The following is a 22,769-nucleotide window of genomic DNA, read 5'->3' as shown; positions in this document are numbered from 1 at the left end:
AAAATAAAAATCTTTACAAAATTTTAGTTACAATCCTGACATCATATATCTGATAAAGTTTTAATCATATCTCTGCTAAAAATGAAAAGAGTTAAGGCCATGATATTTTTGGAGAGATTTATAATAATCTGTTATAAAAACACCCAAAATATGATTAATTATTTGAAATGAGATGATATATAGGAATACTCTATAACCTCTACAAACCAGTCCTTTAAAAAATAACCCTGGCATTGAAAGAACCTAATAAATAAAATAGTCCTCTACAGTACTCATGTTCCACTTAATTTTCCCTTGAGGACAGGGAAGGACAGAATAACTTTAAGATCACGAAAAGCAAAAATTGCTAAAGTTTTTGAATCGCTAGCAAAAAATTAGTTCATTTAGTTAAGGTTTCTTTCTTAAAATACCAACACAGATGTTTGGCCTGTCTTGAAACTCTACGCTTTTGTAAAAAATGTTCAGAATGTCACGTTAAATCCCCACAAGTAACATTGTTGCAACAAGAATGTAAATACTAACAAATCCCAAGTTAGTAATAAATAACCCATTAAAATAAAAATATCACATGTGAGCCCATTTATAACTGAGAAGAGCCTCTCTATAATGTTAAACAACAGCGTGTGCTGGAATAAAGACAGGATCCATTTTTATGTACTTATGAAATACTGAATGAAAAATTATTAAGTGCCCTGGCCAAGGTGTATTTGAAAGCAGAAACAAATCCATGCCTTTTGCTCTCCAGAAATATGATTATTCAAATGAAAAAGGAAAATATTTGTAGCCTGAGGGTACCTGGCACTTCTATAAATGACTAATGGGTGTACACTAAAGCTAAGTTTAAAAAAACCTTAAAACTTAATTCCTAAATTAATAAATAGCACAAAAATTATTAGTGGGAAAAAAAAACTTCCTAGAATAATTTTTGTAGTTTTATCAGCAATCATAGGGTTTCAAGAAATTACCAAACTTTAGGGCTTCTAGAAACCTTCATCTGTTAATCAAATTCCTTTATTCTCCATAATTATAGTATCAAAGTAATGGCAGCAAAGTAACAAAAGACAAGGCTTTATTCAGGACAAATTCATTGTTTTACTCTTCTTATAAAGGTGCTCAATGATTTCCTTCCTACAAAAAGAAGATCTTTTTTTTAATGTATAAAATGTACACTTGTGTTTTATACAATTTAACTATGTGTATGTGTGTGCCTAATCCATCTACCAGAAGTAACTACTGTTGAGGATTTACTGTAAATATCCTTCTAAATTTTTAGGACATTAAAATATACACGTGTAATTTTAGGTAAACAACAGAATCATATCATATCTACTTTATGTAACTTCCTTTTTCCCTACTTAGTAATATGTAAGTTTTTCCATATGGGCACATATTACAGATCTATGACTTTTTATGTTGTAGCTGAGCAGTATTCCAAATAGTTGTACATAATCAAATTAATCAATATCTAAATGGTGAACATTTAGGTTGCTTTTAATTGCTGCTATTATTATAAACTATTATAGCTAGTAAATTATACTTTAAAGTAAAAATGTCTTCCAATAAAGGTGAATCATCCTCTATCTTGTCAGTATGCTTTAACAAACTACAAAGTGCTTGTTACAAGACTGCATTTTTGATGCTAGATTTTAAGTCAGAATTTCGGAGAAAGCTATCCTTCAAAATATATTTGAAGAGAAAAATATACCCTGCAAAACACCCTAATAGCAATACCCTAAGACCTGAAGGTTTCTAAGTTGCAAGGTTATAAAGAACAAAAACACAATGAATACTCATACACCTAGTTTAAGAAATAGAGTAATAGCATTACCACTGAAGATCTCTACGTTCCTCGACCCTTCCTCTCTGTTCCACTGAGGGTAATTTTTTTCAATATTTTCTTTATTATTCCCTTAATTTCCTTTTTTCTAGTTTTATTGAGGTACAATTGAGAAATAAAATTGTAGTGTATAATGTGATGATTTTATATATGTATGTAGCCTTGCTTTTCTTTTCCTTTTTCAAGATTTTATTTATTTATTTGACAGAGCGAGAGAGGGAACGTAAGCAGAGGGAGTGGGAGAGGGAGAAGCAGGCTTCCTACCAAGCAGGGAACCCAACGTGGGGCTCCATTCTAGGACCCTGGGATCATGACTCAGGTCAAAGGCACATGCCCAACAACTGAGCCACCCATGCACCCTTGCTTACTTTTCTTTATGGTAAAACCATATATATTATATTCCTAAATTACATATTTCTAAATAATATATTACATGCTTTAAATTTTATACCAATGGAGCCATATTGTAATTGGATTGTTCTTTTATTTTTGTTCAAAACTATCTTCTTTAAGATTCATTGTTCCTTATAGCTACAATTCATTTTCTCTACTAAAAAATATTCCAATATAAAAAGATACCACAAGGGCGGGGCACCTGGGTGGCTCAGTGGGTTAAAGCCTCTGCCTTTAGCTCGTGTCGTGATCCCAGGGTCTTGGAATTGAGCCCCACATCGGGCTCTCTGTTCAGCAGGGAGCCTGCTTCCTCCTCTCTCTCTGCCTGCCTCTCTGCCTACTTGTCACCTCTGTCTATCAAATAAATAAATAAATAGATAGATAGGTAGATAGATAGATAAATAAAACCTTAAAAAAAAAAAAAAGATACCACAGGGGCACCTGGGTGGCTCAGTGGGTTAAGGCCTCTGCCTTTGGCTCGGGTCATGATCCCAGGCTCCTGGGATCGAGTCCCGCATCAGGCTCTCTGCTCAGCGGGGAGCCTGTTTCCCTCTCTCTCTCTGCCTGCCTCTCTGCCTACTTGTGATCTCTGTCAAATAAATAAATAAAATCTTAAAAAATAAATAAATAAAGATACCACGATTTATTCATTCTATTGCTGGTTGACATATTAGTTGTTTTGTTTTCTGCTATTTTTTTTTAAGATTTTATTTATTATTTATTTGACAGAGAGAAATCACAAGTAGATGGAGAGGCAGGCAGAGAGAGAGAGAGGGAAGCAGGCTCCCTGCTGAGCAGAGAGCCCGATGCGGGCCTCGATCCCAGGACCCTGAGATCATGACCTGAGCCGAAGACAGCGGCTTAACCCACTGAGCCATCCAGGTGCCCTGTTTTCTGCTATTTTAAACAATGCTCCTATGAACATTTTTGTGCATGTCCCTGGTATATGGGTAAGAGCTCATCTAAGAGTGGAATCACTGGGTCATTGAATATATTCTTAATTTAAATGCAGTCAAATTTATCACTCTTTTCTTTTAAAATAAGCACTATTTGTGATTTGTTTAACAAATCTATCCCTACCCCAAAGTCAAGGATATCTCCTTTAAAGATTGTTTGAAAAACTGTAGAGGTTGGCTTTTCATATTTAAGTCTGTAGACCACATGAAACTGTGTTTTAGTGTATAGTGTGGTATACATACACCCATGAGGTATCCGTACGTTTTCTGAGTACATAGTCACCTCATTGTCCCAGCACTAATTATTGAATTTTTTATCCTCTTGTCATTGATCTGAAATGACAATTCTGTCATAAGTCACATTCTCATATATGTGTACCTCTGTGTATTATTTATAATCATCTGTTTATAAACTGCCACATATTCTGTTATTTTGGTCAATCTCTTTATGATTGTGCCAAAACCACACTGTCTTAATTACCAAAGTCTTAAACTAATTAAAAATTGTTTTAAGTTTTACTGAGGTATAATTGATAAATAAAATGATAAAATATTTCAAGTAGACATGGTGGTGATTTCATATACACATACCCCGTGAAAGGAGTCCCATATATATCTGTTTTGTTGTTGTTATTGGTTGCTGCAAATATTTAAGTTCTACTCTCTTAGCAAATTTCAAGTACATAATACAGCTTTATCAACTACAGTCACACATTTTAAATTAGATCCTCAGGCCTTAGCCACCAAATAGCTAAAAGTGCGCTCCTTTTACCAACTTTTACTTATTTCCCCCAACCCTCAAGCCATGGCAACCATTTCTTTACTCTCTGTTTCTAAGAGTTTGACTTTTTTTTTTTTTTTAAGATTCTACTTATCTGTTATATCACGCAGTATTTATTTAGTTTTCTCTGTCTGGCTTATTTCACTTATCATGATGCCTTCAGCATCTTTCCATGTTATTGCAAATGGCAACACTTTCTTCTTTCTCAAGGTTGAATACTTTCACTGCTTATATATAACACATCTTCTTTTCCTATTCATCTGCTGGTAAACACATAGGTTGTTTGCATATGTTGGCTATTGTTAAAAATGCTGTGGTGAACACAGGGTGTAGATACCTTTTCTATATCCTGTTTTCCTTTGTATAAGCTCATAAGTGGGATTGTTGGATCAGATGCTTGTTCTGGATTTAATTCTGTTTTTTTCATAGTGGTTGTATCAATTTACATTCCTACCAACAATGCAGAAGGATTCCCTTTCTTCCACATCCTTCCCAACACTTATCTTAAATCTTTTTGATAACAGTCATTCTAACAAATGTGAGGTGGTATCTCATGGTGATTTTGATTCATACTTCCCTGATGATTAGTGATGCTGAATATATTTTCAGGTACCTTTTGGCCATTTGTATCTTATTTATTTATTTGTCTTCTTTTAAACTAATTTTTTTATATCTAACAGGACCAATTCCCAACTGTGTTGTTGTTGTTTTAGGAGGGTGTTGGTAATTCTTAGGCTTTTGCTCTTCTAGCTGGGATTTTGATAGAAATTGCATTGCCTCTATTGATTATTTTGGGGAGAACTTCACAATATTGAGTTTTCCAACCTGTGGACATGGTATATCTTTCATGGTATATCTTTCCATTTAATTAGGTCTTTTTTCACCCATAAACTTTATTATTAATTATACCTAGTAATTCTCATTTTCTAATCTAACAGAATTTAACATGTATTTTGCTTACTTTCTCTAGCGTCCCACAGATAGGCTTTGATTTTTTTTTTTTTTTTTAATTTAGTTGACAGACAGAGATCACAAGTAGGCAGACAGGCAGGCAGAGAGAGGGAAGGGGGAAGCAGGCTCCCTGCCAAGCAGAGAGACTGAAGCAGGGCTCGATCCCAGGACCCTGCGATCATGATCTGAGCTGAAGGCAGAGGCTTTAACCCACTGAGCCACCCAGGCACCCCTAGGCTATGAATTCTTAACGTTTAATTACATTCTTCTCCTTGTGTAAAAAGTTTGAGAAATAATATTTGTATCACCTATAAAGAACATGATGCCAATGTCATAAAATAACTAACATGTGAGACAGGATGGGGAAATCAGATTATTTGCTTCTCCTAAACTGACTTCACTATTTTGTTGGAAGTTTATTTCTCTAAGACTGTGTGTGTGTGTGTGTGTGTGTGTGTGTATCCCAAGTAGAAGTATTTTTTGACCTTTTATGCATGGTGCTTACCAAATACTTAATCAAGTAATTCATTTATAACTTGAATTATCCATCACTCATTATCCTCTATCTTAATAGTACAAATAAAAACTAACTGAAATGAATAATTATTAAATAATTTAACATTAAGTAACATAAAACTGAATGTTTTGAAGATGACCTTTCACTTTTCATTTTCAGAAAGTTTGCTTAGAGAACAAAATAACCCAGCTTTTTTTTTTTTTTTTTAAGATTTTACTTATTGTATTTGAGAGAGAGAGAGAGCACAAAGGGAGAGAGAGAGGGAAAAGCAGACACCCGGTTAAGTAGAGAGCCTGACTCAGGGCTCAAGCCCAGGACCCTGAGATCATGACCTGAGCCAAAACAGACGCTTAACTGACTGAGTCACCCAGGCTTCCCTACCCTAGTATTTTTCAAGAGAAAACAATGGTAGTATAAAAAACTCAATACTTATATCAACTAATAAATAAGTATTTCTGACAGAAATGGTATGGCTATTAGTTCTTCATCCTATTCACTGTGGAAGACTCAAGGACGTGACATATCAGTAACTACAGAATCTCCTGAAAAAATAAAAAGTATTCTCAAATATTAGGAATAATCTGAAAGAACTGAAAATTACCTGTAGAGTACAGTTCATCATCCTTATTATATAGTCAAACTGTTGATGGTCTAATATAGCCCGGTTTTGCTGGACATGTAAACCCAACTCATCGGTGAGACACTGTCTTGCTGCCTTTCCTTTAAGGGCTCTCAGTGCAGCTGGAAGGGTCTAAGAGAAGAGAAGCAGAAGTGAACAAAAGGTATCAATGGAAAGAAACAACATTTAATTACACTAAAAATTCAAGTGTACCCTATAAACCATGTAACAAAGATATTAGAATTAAACTTCCAGAAAAGAGTTGATTTGCTATTAAGAACAATTATAAAATAATAGATGGGTGTATAGTTATTTTTATTTGTAAGTCAGTATGAAAAATAAGTAGAACTGATTTATGTAATAAGTTAAAAAACATTAACTTCACTTAATAAAAAAACTGAACAAAACTTCGGCTACCAAAACACTCATGACATTTAGATACTTTCTTTCAATAACTGGCCACATCTCTGTGGCAAAACTAGAAGGAAAAATTAAAATGACAAGAAACACAGGTGATTTTATACTTTTAAACTGGTAAGTTATTTAATCACTAGTCAGTTTTAATTTACGATTAGAAAATTCTCCATCTCCTCTCCTCATTTCAATATCATAGTGAAGAAGGGAAAAGGACTCAGATCAACAAATAGAAATATCTAGATTTATGCATTAAAATTCTTTCACTTGATCACCCAGAAGAATGTCTCTCCCAGTTCACCATTTAGCGCTTAGTTAATGTACTTTATTTAAAATAATAATAGGCTTATTTAACTTTGAAAACCTAAAAAAATACAGAATAAAAAGTAAGAAGGAAGGGAAGAAGTCTGAGAGCAGGAGGGCATAATATTGTTAAAGGCAGGTATAAGAAACAAGATGTAAAACCTGAAAGCAAGAAAAGCAGAAAGAAATCCATTACAACACTTCAAGCACAAGAGAAAATGGAAACCAAAAAAAAAAGTCAAAACCTAAAAAGGCTTGGGTCATTTACTATATTTTACCATAAGGGTAAAAAATGTTACTCTTTTCATGCTTTAGCCTCTTGTTCAGAGCTATAATGAGTCACTAAGATTACATTATGTTTAATACATTTCTTTCTTTTTAAAAAAATTTTATTAACATATAATGTATTATTTGCTTCAGGGATACAGGTCTGTGCATCATCAGTCTTACACAATTCCCAGCACTCACCACAGCACATACCTTCCCCAGTGTCCATCACCCAGCCATCCCATCCCTCCTCGCCACCAGCAACCCTCAGTTTGTTTCCTGAGATTAAGAGTTGCTTATGGTTTGTCTCCCTCTCCAGTCCCATCTTGTTTCATTTTTTCCCTCTGTACTCCCCACGACCCCCGACCCTGCCTCTCAAATTCCTCCTATCAGAGAGATCATACGATAATTGTCAATTTCTGGTTGACTTATTTCGCTTAGCATAATACGCTCTAGTTTTTTCCTGACTTGTTAATTTTAGCCATTCTGACTGGTGTGAGGCTGTATATCACTGTGGTTTTGATTTGTATTTCCCTGATTGTTTCACACAGTTTCTTAAAGAAGGCAAGAAAATGTGCTTTAATAAGGCATATTTAAGTTGAATATCACTGTTTTTATAATTCATTTCTTATTCTGACTAAATTCTTAGCAATAAATAAAATTATATTCAAAATGTTAAATTTCTAAGAAATATGTCTAAATAGATTTAAAGAACAATGTTTAAAAGTTTAAGGAAAAAAATCACTAACAATATTTCTCTGGTAGCCATATAACTAGGCATGGCAAAGATTTTAAATCTCAGACACGATTCATTTAAAATGATCAAAACAATGAAAAGACACTTGATAAGGAAAAGAGATGGAATTAGAGGAGAGGTTATTTGGTAAGCTAAACATGTAAATCTGAAAGGGAAATGATGAATGCTTACTTGGGAAAGAAAGCATTTTATTACCTTTTCAGTCTCCAGTGTTTTATTTTCAAATATGAATGAGATGCAGTTTCTAACAACTTCCAATCTCTGTGCACTGTTGAAAACTGTTGTCACCTTATCCATTATCGAAACTAGCAGAGGAATATAAAGACAACACAAACAAGTTAAACTTCTTTGGCAATTACAAAAGCAAAAGGAATATTATTGTTTACAGTTTATATAGTTGTAACTATCTGCATAACCAACATTTAAAATTTATTCTTTTCCCTGGTTACATGGCACTGAAGGTATTCCATTTCATTACTTTTGATTACAGATTGAGGTTTTGAAATGTCAGGCTAGTCAATGGCTCATTGAGGATAATTGCACGGATAGATTCCAAAGATTAACTGAACTCTTCAGCAAATTAATTCGTATCACACAGTAAAATTGTATTAAGCAAGAGTAAACATCCACTTTTAACTTTAATTGTGAACAAACTGATAAATGTTTGGGGTATAGTATCATGACAAAAGTTGCTAATACTTATATGTGAGAAGACTACTAACAAAAAAAGAAACTGGTATTTCTAAAACATTACCAAAGAAAAACCACATATCACAAAAAATCACATACTACAAATTAGAGTACAGGTACTCAATAGTGTTTGAGAAAGCACTATACAAAAAGAGAAATGATTATGGCTCAAGAATTACTATATAAACTTGGGAATTTTTTTTAGTCCTATGAACTATGTACCAGTCACATTTACTATAAAATCGAATAATTCTAGTCTAATACACAGGCTAAAATTACTTAAAATAAATTCAACTTACTAAAATAATATGAGAAGGATATAAATAAAAGTAATATTAGTTAAACAAAAGTATAATTTCACCAAAACCTTTATTGTATCATTGGTACAAAAGATGTAGTATCAATAATTTTTAAGCCAAAAAGAAAGACCCTTTATATATATATTTTTCTTTCTACTTGAGTGTAGTTGATGTACAATACTACATTAGTTTCAGGTGTACAACTTGGTGATTTGACAAGTTATACATTATGCTTTGTTCACCACAAGTGTAGCTACCATCTGTCCTGTTACATAGTAATTACAGTATCATTGACTGTATTCCTTATGCTGTCTTTTCTTTAAGATTTTATTTATTTTTTCGAAAGAATGAGAGAGAGCAAGAGAGAAAGAGAGCACAAACAGGGAGAAGAGTATGGGAGAGGGAGAAGCAGGCTCCCTGCTCAGGAGCCTGACATGGGGCTTGACTGCAGGACATGGCTGATGATCTGAGCCAAAGGCAGATGCTTACCCAACTGAGCCACCCAGGCACCCCCATGCTGTGTCTTTTATTTCTGAAACTTATTCATTCCATAACTAGAAGCCTGTATCTCCCACTCCCCATGCCCATTTTGCCCAAACCCCTCCCTCTCCTGGCAACCATCAGTTTGTTCTCTATATTCATAGGTCTGATTCTGCTTTTTAAGACCCCTTATAATTTTATGGCTACTCTTGGAATCTAAAGGCATAATCCCCTCATACCTAAGAAGAGAAAGTATCATATCTTACTTACTAACATCCTTTTCACTTCATCAATACAAAATCTTATATCCTTCAAATCATTTTTAAAACTTTCTAATTTTGAACAATTTTAAGCTCACAAAAAGTTACAAAATAGTAAAGATTCATGTACTCATCACTTTAGCTTCCCCCAATGGTGACATCTTACCTAACTATAGTGCTTTATCAGAATCAGGAAATCAATTGGCACCATATAATTAACTAGACAACAGAATACCAATTTTATCAGTTTTCTATTAATCATTTTTAATCATGCAACACAGCTATTCTGCATGACCATGATAGTTAATAGATTATTTCACATGACCCTTCTATATGAAATGCTCATTCTTAATTGTGTGCTCTGGGGCTTCTCACAGGTAGGTCAGTGGAATAGACTGAAATAGAAATCGATCTATATTTAGAATAGGAAACTTCTTAGAGTCTCCAAATAATACCACATACTTTATTGAGCAACATCTTTAACCCGTGTTTATAAACTTTTTAAAAAAAGATTTTATTCATTTGATAGAGTGAGAATGAGAAAGAGAACACAAGCAGGCAGAATGTGAGAGGGAGAAGCAGGATTCCCACAGAGCCCAATATGGGGCTCGATCCCAGGACCCTGCGATCATGACCTGAGCCGAAGGCAGATGCCTAATGACTGAGCCACCCAGGTGCCCTAATCTGTGTTTATAAACTTTTAATTCTAAAATCTCTTCAGCAGCATTTTAAATTTTCTTTAGGGCAAGCTATTAAAAAAAATAAACAAACACCTTTTCTGGTAATAAGTCTGTTTACTCTTTAGAGAGTTATTTGAGAGTATAACTTAGTTCACTCCCAGAAGAAAGTTCTTCACTTGGAGTTACTGATATTTCAGATTGGCCAAATCCCCAGCTGTGGCATTCTAATACTCACTTTCTAACATCTGAAGACAACTCTGCTTTATGAGTACTTGACTTCCCAGGGCTTCCCTTCTAAGGTATTAGCCTTCCAGTGCTAGTTCCACCCAATCATCATTACTCTGGCTCCTCTGAGGAACGGGTGAAAATTAAGTAACCTCTCAAAATGTGAATGCCTCATAAGGTGACAGAGCAATTTTACACTCATATTAAATGAATAAAATGTAAAATGGAACATTTATACCTTTTAATTTTAGTACAAAGAAAATCCTGATTCTGATCAACCAAAATGAGCCAGAAAGTTGGACAGAGGTTCCTGTATTCTTCATTCATTCATTCATTCATTCATTCACTCAAGTTTTACATGCAGGGCTAAATACTTTGTCATGTGTACCTCTCTCACTGATTACAGTGAGATACTCTATCTACATGTGCTTAAAGAAAGAATTCAGAAAAAAAAATAAAGAAAATTCGATGTGGATTGAAAATGAGGAAAGTAAAGAGATGATATAAAAATAATATTAAGAATTAAGGTGACAACTCAAGCAAATTGAATTTTAAACAAACTTTTCATCTGTTCATGTGGGTATTTAAAGAAAGTACTCAAGATCAAAAGCTTTTGCACAGCAAAGGAAACAGTTAACAAAATCAAAAGACAACTGACAGAATGGGAGAAGATATTTGCAAACGACATATCAGATAAAGGACTAGTGTCCAGAATCTATAAAGAACTTAGCAAACTCAACACCCAAAGAACAAATAATCCAATCAAGAAATGGGCAGAGGACATGAACAGACATTTCTGCAAAGAAGACATCCAGATGGCCAACAGACACATGAAAAAGTGCTCCATATCACTCGGCATCAGGGAAATACAAATCAAAACCACAATGCGATATCACCTCACACCAGTCAGAATGGCTAAAATCAACAAGTCAGGAAATGACAGATGCTGGCGAGGATGCGGAGAAAGGGGAACCCTCCTACACTGTTGGTGGGAATGCAAGCTGGTGCAACCTCTCTGGAAAACAGCATGGAGGTTCCTCAAAATGTTGAAAATAGAACTGCCCTATGACCCAGCAATTGCACTATTGGGTATTTACCCTAAAGATACAAACGTAGTGATCCAAAGGGGCACGTGCACCCGAATGTTTATAGCAGCAATGTCCACAATAGCCAAACTATGGAAAGAACCTAGATGTCCATCCACAGATGAATGGATCAAGAAGATGTGGTATATATACACAATGGAATAATATGCAGCCATCAAAAGAAATGAAATCTTGCCATTTGCGACAACATGGATGGAACTAGAGCATATCATGCTTAGCGAAATAAGTCAAGCGGAGAAAGACAACTATCATATGATCTCCCTGATATGAGGAAGTGGTGATGCAACATGGGGGCTTAAGTGGGTATGAGAAGAATCAATGAAAGAAGATGGGATTGGGAGTGAGACAAACCATAAGTGACTCTTAATCTCACAAAACAAACTGAGGGTTGCTGGGGGGAGGGGGTTTGGGAGAAGGGGGTGGGATTATGGACATTGGGGAGGGTATGTGCTTTGGTGAGTGCTGTGAAGTGTGTAAACCTGGTGATTCACAGACCTGTACCCCTGGGGATAAAAATATATGTTTATAAAAATAAAAAAAATAAATAAAAAAAAATAAAAAAAGGAAAGTACTCAACTAGCTTATGAGTTTTAAAATTACCTAACTCCTTCAAAAGATAGCTATTTATCCTAACATGTCTACCTTATCCATCCTTTTTTCTATGTGAAAGTCCAATCATCACTTAAGTAAAAGCTATTAATTCTTAGAAAAATAATGGCAAGTTAACATTACTATGTAAATACATAATGACTATACTATTATCCATTGATAATAAAATTACACTCACTTCTAGGTATGATGGGGCAGTTTGTAGCAAACTAAAATTCCTACCAAAAATAATTACAGAAATCAGATAAAATGCAAAAGGATCTACTTAAATATATTAGATTGCTACAGAAGCACAAGGACTGGAGGACCTAAAATTTCAGAGAAGGAAAAAGAAGCTAGAGACATGAGTTAACACACACACATCTACTTTTTCCCTAGGAGATTTGCTAATTTTGGGTACAGACAGAAGGCTGAAAATCCAGTCTTGATTCTAGCAGATGGCTAGGCTGACCTGCAAAGTCTGGTGAAAGCTGAACTGGCAAAAGTAGATGTGTGTGAATGGCCCCTAGGTAAACCACTAAAAGAATAAACAAATGTATAAACAAGTTAACAGAGATAAATTATGGAATAAGAAAAATAGTTTATTAATCCAATAGAAAGCAAGAAAGCAGGAGGAAACATAAAACAGGAAGATTAAATAGAAAAAAAACCCCACCCAGTAAATAACATTAAAGCCATTAATATACCAGTAATTATATTTATGTAAATACTCATAATGCTATTAAGTAATATAAGAAGTATAGTAAGATAGACTGGTTAAAAAAATACTATATGCTGTTTATAAGAGGTATTCATAAAATATAAGGCCCTAGAAAGTTTGAAAATAAAAGGATAAAAAATATAAACCATACAAACACTAAGCAAAGGAAATCTGGTATAGCTATATAAATATCAAAGTATACTTTAAGGCAAGAAGCATTATTAGAGACAAAGAGGAATATTTCATAATGACAAAAAGATCAATCACTGGGATGCTATAATATTTACAAATATATTTGCATCCAATATATCATCCTCAAAATATATGAAGAAAAATACGGATTGAATGAAAATGAGAAATAGGCAATTCTACTATTATCATAGGAGACTTGAACACATCTCCCTCAATAGCTGAAGAAGGAAGAAAAGATAAAAATCAGTAAAGAAAACCCATAAAATGAGAAAAAATAACTGCAAATTATATTCTCTGATAAGAGACTTGTATACAAAATATATACAGAACTCTTATGAATCAATAATAAAAAGACAAGTAGCCCAATTAAAAATGAACAAAGGATATAAATACACATTTCTCCAAGGAGATATAAAAATTATAAATAAGTACATGAAAAGTTGTTCTAGAACATTAGATGCATATGGAGAAATCAGAATGCCCAAACATTGCTGGTGGGAATGTAAACTGGTGTACATATTTTGGAAAACTGTCTGGCAGTTCCTCTAAACATTAAACATAGTCTTAAACCATATGACCCAGCAATTTCCACCTAGGTATATACCTGAGAAAATTAAAAACATGTATCCATACAAAAACTTACACATGAATGCTCACAGCAGCATTCTTAATAGTAGCCAAAAAGGAGAAACAACCCAACGATCCACCAAATGGTGAATGGGTAACAAAACGTAAATACACACACACACACACACACACACACACACATCCATACAATAGGATATTATTCAGCCATTAAAAGCAATGGAGGACTAATTCATGCCACACAGATGAACCTTGAAAATATTATCCTAGAGATAGTCCAAGATGGCAGAGGAGTCGGAGACCTTAATTTCCTCTGGTCCCAGGAATTCAGCTAGATAGCTATCATATCATTCTGAACCCTGTGAACACTCAACCAGAGATCTAAGAAAAGAATAGGTGCAAGTCTACAAAAAGAAAAGCAACCACTTTCTGCAAGGTAGGAGGAGGAAAGAAGTGAATCCGAGGGGATACATCAGAAGATAAGCTGTGGGGGGAAGAAGCCTCTATAAACCGGCACCAGAAAGTGATACAGCATCAGAACCAGAAGTGGGATGTAATCCTTGCTGGGATAGTGTGGTCTCGGGATCCCTGGGATCACAGGCAGACTGGGAATGCCTGAATGCAATGGAGTTCCTAGGCATTGGAGCAAGTAAACTGGCAGCAATCAGAGAGCCCAGGAGTGGGCTCCCAGGTTGGAGTTGCCATATATCATGAATCATGGCATGGCTGGGTAACAGCTCTCTGAGAAGGGGCCCAGAGAATGGCAGAATGGCACAAAGACCCCATTTCTTTCCCTGGGAGGAGTGGCATGGGTGCACGGTGCAGGAGTCTACAGGGTTTTGAGGCGCAAAATGGGGTCACATGCCTGAGCTAGAAACACATGGTTACAGGCTGGGTAAGCATGGAGTACAGAGGAAAGCCGGGGAGACAGAAGTGACTGACTGCTTTTCACTGAGGGCACTGAGGAGTGGGGCTGCCAAGCTTTTGGCTCCAGGGTTGCTGATTAGGAGGTCGCCATTTTCATTCTCATCCTCTAAAGTGGCACAGAAAGCCTTCATGGAACAAAAGCCACACAGAACAACAAGAGCCCCTTACTTAGACTGGCCACCTGGCCACAGCAGTGCAATTCCACTGGGGACAAAGACACTTGAGAATCAACACAACATGGCTCTCCCCAGGAAGATCCACAAGAACATACAGCTAAGACTAAGTTTACCAATCACAGAGAACTGCAAAACTCTAGCATAGTGGAAAACAGTATAAGAATTCATGGGATTTTTTCCCCCCATGATTCTTTAGTCTTTCAATTTTAATTTTTATTCTTTCCTTTTTCAACCAATTTCTTGTTTTATCAAAAATTTTTTTAAATTTAAATTTTTATTTTTATAATTACATTCTATCCTTCTACTGTATTTAATTTCATATATATGTTATATATAATATATCATACATATATATACACAAATGTATCATATACATTAATTTCATATATACGTGTGTATGTGTGTGTGTACACACACACACACACACAAACACACACACACACATTTTTTTCCGTTCTTTATAATTTTGGGATGCAGACCAAAATACACCCAGAATCTGTCTGATCACCTATGGATCACATATTCTTTTTTTTCTTCTTGTTTGGGGGGGGAAAGTCTTCTTTTAATTTTTGTCTTTACAATTACATTTTATCTTTTCAATGTATTTAATTTTATTTCTGCATATATATGTTTTCCTTTCTTTACAATTTTGAGATGCAGTTTCTTCTAACAAACCAACCAAATACAATCAGGATATCATGTATTGCTCTGTTTTGTTCACCTGTTCATATTCCTTCTTTTTGTTTTTTGTCTTTTAATTTTCATTTTTACAGTTACACTCTATCCTTACAATGGTATTTAATTATATTTTTATACATCTATAAGTCTTTCTTTCTTTATAATTTTGGGATCTAGTTTTCTAACAAACACACCAAAATACAAATAGGATCCAGGGTATTGCTCTGTTCTGTTCACCTGTCTAATTGTATTTCTTTTATTTTTTTTAAACTCTTTTTTCCAGTTTAATTATTTTCCAGTTTCAGGTCTCTTCTGATTTGTTTAATGTATTTCGTTGCCATTTTAGTATTTCATTCTCTCATCCATCTATTCACCTCTGGACAGAATGACAAGACAGAAAAACTCACCTCAAAAAAGAACTAAAGTACAATACATACAGATTGCCAGGGACCTAATTAGTATGGATATAAATAAGATGTCAGAACTATAGTTCAAAATAACAATTAAAAAGATACAGCTGGGCTTGAAATAGCATAGAAGACACAAGAGAATTCCTTTCTGGAGAAATAAAAGAACTAAAATCTAATGAAGTCAAAATTTAAAAAGCTATTAATGAGGTACAATAAAAAATGGAGGCTCTAACTGTAGGAAAAATGAGGCAGAGGAGAGAATTAGGGATATAGAAGACAAAATGATGGAGAATAAAGAAGCTGAGAAAAAGAGGGGTAAACAACTACTGGATCATGAAGGGAGGATTCAAAAAGATAAGTGATACCATGAAGTAAAACAACATTAGAATAACTGGGATCCCAGAAGAAGAGGAAAAAGAAAGGGGTGGGAGCAGGCAGAAGATATACTGAAGCAAATTATAGCAGAGAACTTCCCTAATTTGGAGAAGGAAGCAGGCATTCAAGTCCAAGAGGTACAAGAACCCCCCTCAAAATCACTAAAAATAGGACAACACCCTCACATATAATAGTGGAGTTGTAAATCTCAGAGACAAAGATAAAATCCTGAAAGACGCTTGGGACCAGAGGTCCATAACCTACAGGAGTAGAAACATTAGACTGGCAGCAGACCTAGCCACAGAGACCTGGTAGATCAGAAATGACTGGCATGATATATTCAGAGTGCTAAATGAGAAAAATATGTAGCCATGAATACTTTATCCAGCTAGGATGTCATTCAGAATAGTGGAGATAAAAAGATTCCAGAACAAACAGAAACTAAAAGAATTTCTGATTATTAAACCAACCCTGAAAGAAATATTAAAAGGGATCCTTTAAGTGAAGAGAGAGCCCCAAAATAACAAAAGACCAGAAAGGAATACATACAATATACAAAAACAGTGACTTTACAGGTAATATAATGGCACTAAATTCATTATCTTTCAAGAGTTACTATGAATGTAAATGGGCTGAAGGCCCTAATCAAGACACATGGTATCAGATTAGATAAAAAAGCAAGACACATTGAGATGCTGTCTGCAAGGGACTCATTTTTTAGGTCCAAAAACACCTCCAGGTCAAAAGTACAGAGGTGGAAAATAATTTTTCATGCTAATGGACATCAAAAGAAAGCTGAGGTGGCAATATTAGATTTTAAACAAAAGACTGTAATAAGAGATGAGGAAGGACACTATATTATAATTAAAGTGTCTATCCAACAAGATCTAAAAATTCTAAGTATTTATGTCCCTAATGCAGGAACAGCCAGTTATATAAGCTTTGTTACTAATTGAATAACAAAATCAAAGAAGTACACTGATAATAATACAGCAAAAGCAGGGGAGTTTAACACCCCACTCACTGCAATCAACAAATCATCTAAGTAGAAGATCAACAGGAAAACAAGGGCTTTGAATGACACATTGGACTAGATGGATTTCACAGATATATTCAGAGCATTCCATCCTAAAGCAACAGAATACACATTCTTCTCAAGTGCACATGGAACACTCTTCAGAACAGATCATATACTGGGTCACAACTCAGATCTCAACTGGCACCAAGAGACTGGGATTATTCCCTGTGTATTTTTGGACCACAATGCTTTGAAACTGGAATTGAATCAAAAGAGGAAATTTGGAAAGAACTCACATACATGGAGACTAAAAGGCCTACTAAAGAACAAATGGGTCAACCAGGAAATTAAAGAGGAATATAAAAATTCACGGAAACAAATGAAAATGAAAACAACCATTCAAAATCTTTGGGATGCAACAAAGGCAGTCCTAAGAGGCAATTATATAGCAATACAAGCCTTTCTGAAAAAACAAGGAAGGTCTCAAATATACAACCTAACCTTACACCTAAAGGAGCTTAAGAACAGCAAATAAAACCTATACCCAGCAGGAGAACAGAAATAATAAAGATCAGAGCAGGTATCAATGAAATAGAAACCAAAAGAATAGGAGAACAGATACATGAAACCAGGAATTGGTTCCTTGAATTAGTAACATTGATAAATCCCTGGCCAGACTTTCAAAAAGAATACAGAAAGGACCCAAATAAATAAAATCATGACTGAAAGAGGAGAGATCATAACCAATACTGAAAAAATGCAAACAAGTATAAGAACATATTATGAGCAACGATATGCCAACAAATTAGGGAGTCTGGAAGAAATGGATGCATTCCTAGAGACATATAAACGACCAAACTGAAACAAGAAGAAATAGAAAACCTGAACAGACCCATAAGCAGCAAGGAATTTGAAACAGCAGTCAAAAATCTCCCAACAAACAAAAGCCCAGGGCCAGATGGCTTCCCAGGGGAATTCTACCAAACCTTTAAATAAGAATTAATACATATTCTTCTGAAGCTATTTTGAAAAATAAAAATGGAAGGAAAACTTCCTCACTCTATGAGGCCAGCATTACCTTGATCCCAGACCCAGAGAAAGACCCCATCAAAAAGGAGAATTACAGACCTATATCCATGATGAACATGGATGCAGAAATTCTCACCAAGATACTAGCCAATAGGATCCAACAGTACATTAAAAGGATTATTCACCACAATCAAATGGGATTTATTCCTGGGTTGCAAGGGTGGTTCACCATCTGCAAATCAATGTAATACGCTACATTAATAAAAGGACAGGAACCATATGATACTCTCAACAGATGCAGAGAAAGCACTTGACAAAGTACAGCATCTTTTCTTGATTAAAATTCTTCAAGGTACAGGGATAGAGGGAACATACCTCAATATCATAAAAGCCATCCGTGAAAAACCCACAGTGAATATCATTCACAATGGGAAAAAACTGAGAGCTTTTCCCCTAAAATTAGGAGGATGTCAGAGATGTCCACTGTTACCACTGCTAGAAGTCCTAGCTTCAATTTTTTTTTTTTTCAAGATTTTACTTATTTATTTGACGGAGACAGTGAGAGAGGGAACACAGCAGGGGGAGTGGGAGAGGGAGAAGCAGGCCTCCCACTGAGCAGGGAGTCCAATACAGGGCTCGATCCCAGGACTTCGGGACCATGACCTGAGCTGAAGGCAGACACTCAACGACTGAGTCACCCAGGCACCCAAAGATTCCTTTCAACAAAAAGAAATAAAAGGAATCCGAATGGCAGAAAAAAAGTTAAACTCTCACTCTCTGCAGATGACATGATACTCTATGTGGAAAACCCAAAAGATTCCACCCCAAAACTGCCAGAACTCACAAAGGAATTCAGCAAAGTTGTAGGATATAAAATCAATGCCCAGAAGTCAGCTGCATTTCTATACACTAACAATAAGACAGAAGAAAGAGAAATGAGGAGCTGATCCTGTTTACAATTGTACCCAAAACTATGCATAAGATACCTAGGAATAAACCTAACCAAAGAGGTAAAGGATCTGTACTCAGAAAACTATAGAACACTCATGAAAGAAATTGAGAAAGACAAATAGAAATGGGAAAACGCTCCATGCTCATGGAATGGAAGAACAAATATTGTGAAAATGTCTATGCTACTAAGAGCTATCTATATATTCAATGCAATCCTTATCAAAATACAAACAATTTTTTTTTTTACAGAACTGGAAAAAATAATCCTAAAATTCGTATGGAACCAGAGAAGACCCAAGAAATAAAACCAAAGCTGGAGGCATCACAAGTCCAGACTTCACACTCTATTATTACAAAGCTGTAACCATCAAGACAGTATGGTACTGGAACAACCAGACACAACAGATCAAGGGAACAGAAAAGAGAACCCAGAATCCAGAATCCAGAATCTCAACTTTATGGTCAAGCAATCTTTGACAAAGCGAGAAAGAATATCCAGTGGAAAAAAGACAGTCCTTTCAACAAACGGCGTAGGGAAAAGGCAGCCACATGCAAAAGAATGAAACTGGACAGTTTCCTTACATCATATACAAAAATAGACTCAAAATGGATGAAAGACCTCAATGTGAGACAGGAAACCATCAAAATCCTAGGGGATGGGGCACCTGGGTGGCTCAGTGGGTTAAGCCTCTGCCTTCAGCTCAGGTCATGATCCCAGGGTCCTGGGATGGAGCCCCACATCGGGCTTTCTGCTCTGCAGGGAGCCTGCTTCCTCCTCTCTCTCTGCCTGCCTCTCTGCCTACTTGTGATCTCTGTCAGATAAATAAAGAAAAAATCTTTAAAAAAAAAAATCCTAGGGGAGAACATAAGCAGCAACCTCTTGGACCTCATCCGCAGCAACTTCTTTCTAGAAAAGTCTCCAAAGGCAAAAATGAACTATTGGGATCCCATCAAGATAAAAAGCTTTTGCACAGCCAAGGAAACAGTCAACAAAATCAAAAGACAACTGACAGAATGGTAGAAGATATTTGCAAATGTCTTATCAGATAAAGGGCTAGTATCAAAACCTATTAAGAACTTCTCAAACTCAACACCCAAAGAATAAATAATCCAATCAAGAAATGGACAGAAGACATGAACAAACATTTCTTCAAAGAAGACATCTAAATACCCAAAAGACACGTGAAAAAAATGCTCAGCATCAGTCGGCATCAAGGAAATACAAATCAAAACAACGAGATACCACCTCACACCAGTCAGAATGGTTAAAATTAACCAGTCAGGAAGTGACAGATGTTAATGAGGATGTGGACAAAAGGGAACCATCTTACACTGTTGGTGGGAATACAAGCTGGTGCAGCCACTACGGAAAGCAGTATGGAAGTCTCTCAAAAAGTCGAAAATAGAGTTACCCTATGACTTAGCAATTGCACTACTGGGTTTTTACCCCAAAGATACAAATGTAGTGATCCAAAGGGGCACATGCACCTGAATGTTTATAGCAGCAAGGTCCACAAGAGCCAAACCATGGAAAGAGTTCAGATATCCATTGACACACAAATGGGAAAAGAATATGTGGTATATATACACAATGGAATACTACTTAGCCATCAAAAAAATGAAATCTTGCCATTTACATTGATGTGGATTGAACTACGGGGTATAATGCCAAGGAGATAACTCAGTAGGATAAAGACAATTATTATATGATTTCACTCATATGTGGAATTTTTTTTTTAAGATTTTATTTATTTATTTGAGAGAGAGAGAAATTGAGAGCAAGCACGAGAGGGGAGAACATCAGAGGAAGAAGCAGACTCTCCGTAGAGCTGAGAGCCTGATTCGGGACTCAATCCTGGGACTCCGGGATCATGACCTGAGCTGAAGGCAGTTGCTTAACCCACTGAGCCACCCAGGTGCCCTCATATGTGCAACTTAAGAAAACAGAGGAACATAAGGGAAGAGAGGGTAAAAAATAAGACAAAATCAGAGAGGGAGATAAACCATCGGAGACTCTGAATCATAAACAAACTGAGGGTTGCTATAGAGGAGGTGGGTGGAACGATGGGGTAATTGGATGACAGACATTAAGGAAGGCAGGTGATGTACTGAGTAATGGGTTTAATCACTGACCTCTACCTCTGAAACTAATAACACTTCTATATGTTAACTGAATTTAAAGAATGATAAGTAATAAAAAAGAAAAGAAAGAAAATACACTAAATGAAAGAGGCCAGTTACAAAGTATACAAAGTTATAAATTAAAACTTTATGTATAAAAAATGTTAGAGGACAAGCAAATCTATGAGGATAGAAAATAGATTATTGTCTAATGCTAGGGAAGGAGTGGTTTGGGGGGAAAATGGGGAGTCCTGCTACTGAGTATGAGTATTTCTATTTGGCATAAAGAAAACATCCTGAAATTAGATAGTGAAAATGGGTGCACAGCTCTGGGATATGTTAAAAATCACTGAACTGTGCACTTTAAAGAGTGATCCTTATTGTGTGTGACTTGTATCTCAATATAGCTGTTTTTTTAAAAAGAAAAGATTCTGTAGTGGTAGCAGATAGGTTAATGGTTACCATTAGGGAGAGACAGTGAATGGAACGGTGTTTTGAGTGCTGATGATGCTCCAATTCTGGTTGGGCAAGTTTGTTAACTGGTACACTTTCATTTTTGTGTCTTCTATCTTTTTTATTGTTTAAAGATTTCATTTATCTGACAGAGAGAGAGAGATCACAAGCAGACAGAGAGGCAGGCAGAGAGAGGGGAGAAAGCAGCCCCCCTGCTGAGCAGGGAGAAAATGTGGGGCCCGATCCCAGGACCCTGGGATCATGACCTGAGCAGAAGGCTGAGGCTTAACCCACTGAAAAACCCAGGCACCCCTGTGTCTTATATCTTGATGAAATGTTTACTTTAAAACAAAAGAACAAATACATACCAACAGGTGGACCTGCTGGCACAACACATTTCTTTTCCATTCGTGAAGCAGGAGGTGCGTTCTGGTTCTTAGCAAGATTTTCTTGTATTAATTCCTGTACCCGAGTTTCATTAATCTTTGGGAAAGGAAGAATATGAACTCGCAAGTGGGATCCTTCTGTCGGGCGTGGAACTTTCTGGAATGCCATATGAGGGTTGGGATTCTCCTGCAACATCAAACGGTAAAATTAGTCAAAAGTTAAAAACAATGGCAGATTGCCAGGCAGAGTGGGAACTCAGAGAGCCCACAGACTGAAATTAGATGAATGATTACACAGAACTCAGATAAATGCTATAAAGGAGAGTACCACAATCTTACTTCGTATGTGACCTATCAGCAGCATCTGATACAGCTGATCACTCTTACTCCTTTTCCATGAAGGCTCTCTTTATTAGGTTTCTAGGTCTTCTTGCTACATCTTTGTCTACTTTTCATCTTCCTAATCTCGCAATTATATGAAAACCCCAGGGCTCAGAGTTTGGGTCTCCTTTTTATTTATACTTATTTCCTTGGTGACAGCTTTCATTCTCAATATTTAAGCCATAAAAACACCAATGATTCATAAATTATTATCCCCCACTGAGCTTTCTTCTAAATACCATA

The 22,769-nt window shown here is 35.8% G+C and overlaps 1 protein-coding gene across 3 annotated transcripts in view; it reads right to left on the bottom strand.

The window, feature by feature from the left end:
- SBF2 (SET binding factor 2) overlaps positions 1–22,769 on the bottom strand; it is a 468,206-nt gene that overhangs the window by 163,245 nt on the left and 282,192 nt on the right. For all 3 annotated transcript variants that reach the window (XM_004751963.3, XM_004751964.3, XM_045065843.1), the window contains 3 exons: positions 22,128–22,332; positions 7,991–8,100; positions 6,037–6,186 (listed from right to left, as the gene is read on the bottom strand). In XM_004751963.3, coding sequence (XP_004752020.2) covers positions 6,037–6,186; positions 7,991–8,100; positions 22,128–22,332 — 465 coding nt within the window. The remainder of the gene's footprint in view (positions 1–6,036; positions 6,187–7,990; positions 8,101–22,127; positions 22,333–22,769) is intronic.

Source organism: Mustela putorius, unplaced genomic scaffold, assembly GCF_011764305.1.
Source record: "Mustela putorius furo isolate JIRA1106 unplaced genomic scaffold, ASM1176430v1.1 tig00003859_pilon_pilon_pilon, whole genome shotgun sequence".
Taxonomy (NCBI): domain Eukaryota; kingdom Metazoa; phylum Chordata; class Mammalia; order Carnivora; family Mustelidae; genus Mustela; species Mustela putorius.
The sequence above is the reverse complement of the archived record's forward strand: the minus strand, read 5'-3'. Positions and strand labels throughout refer to the sequence as shown.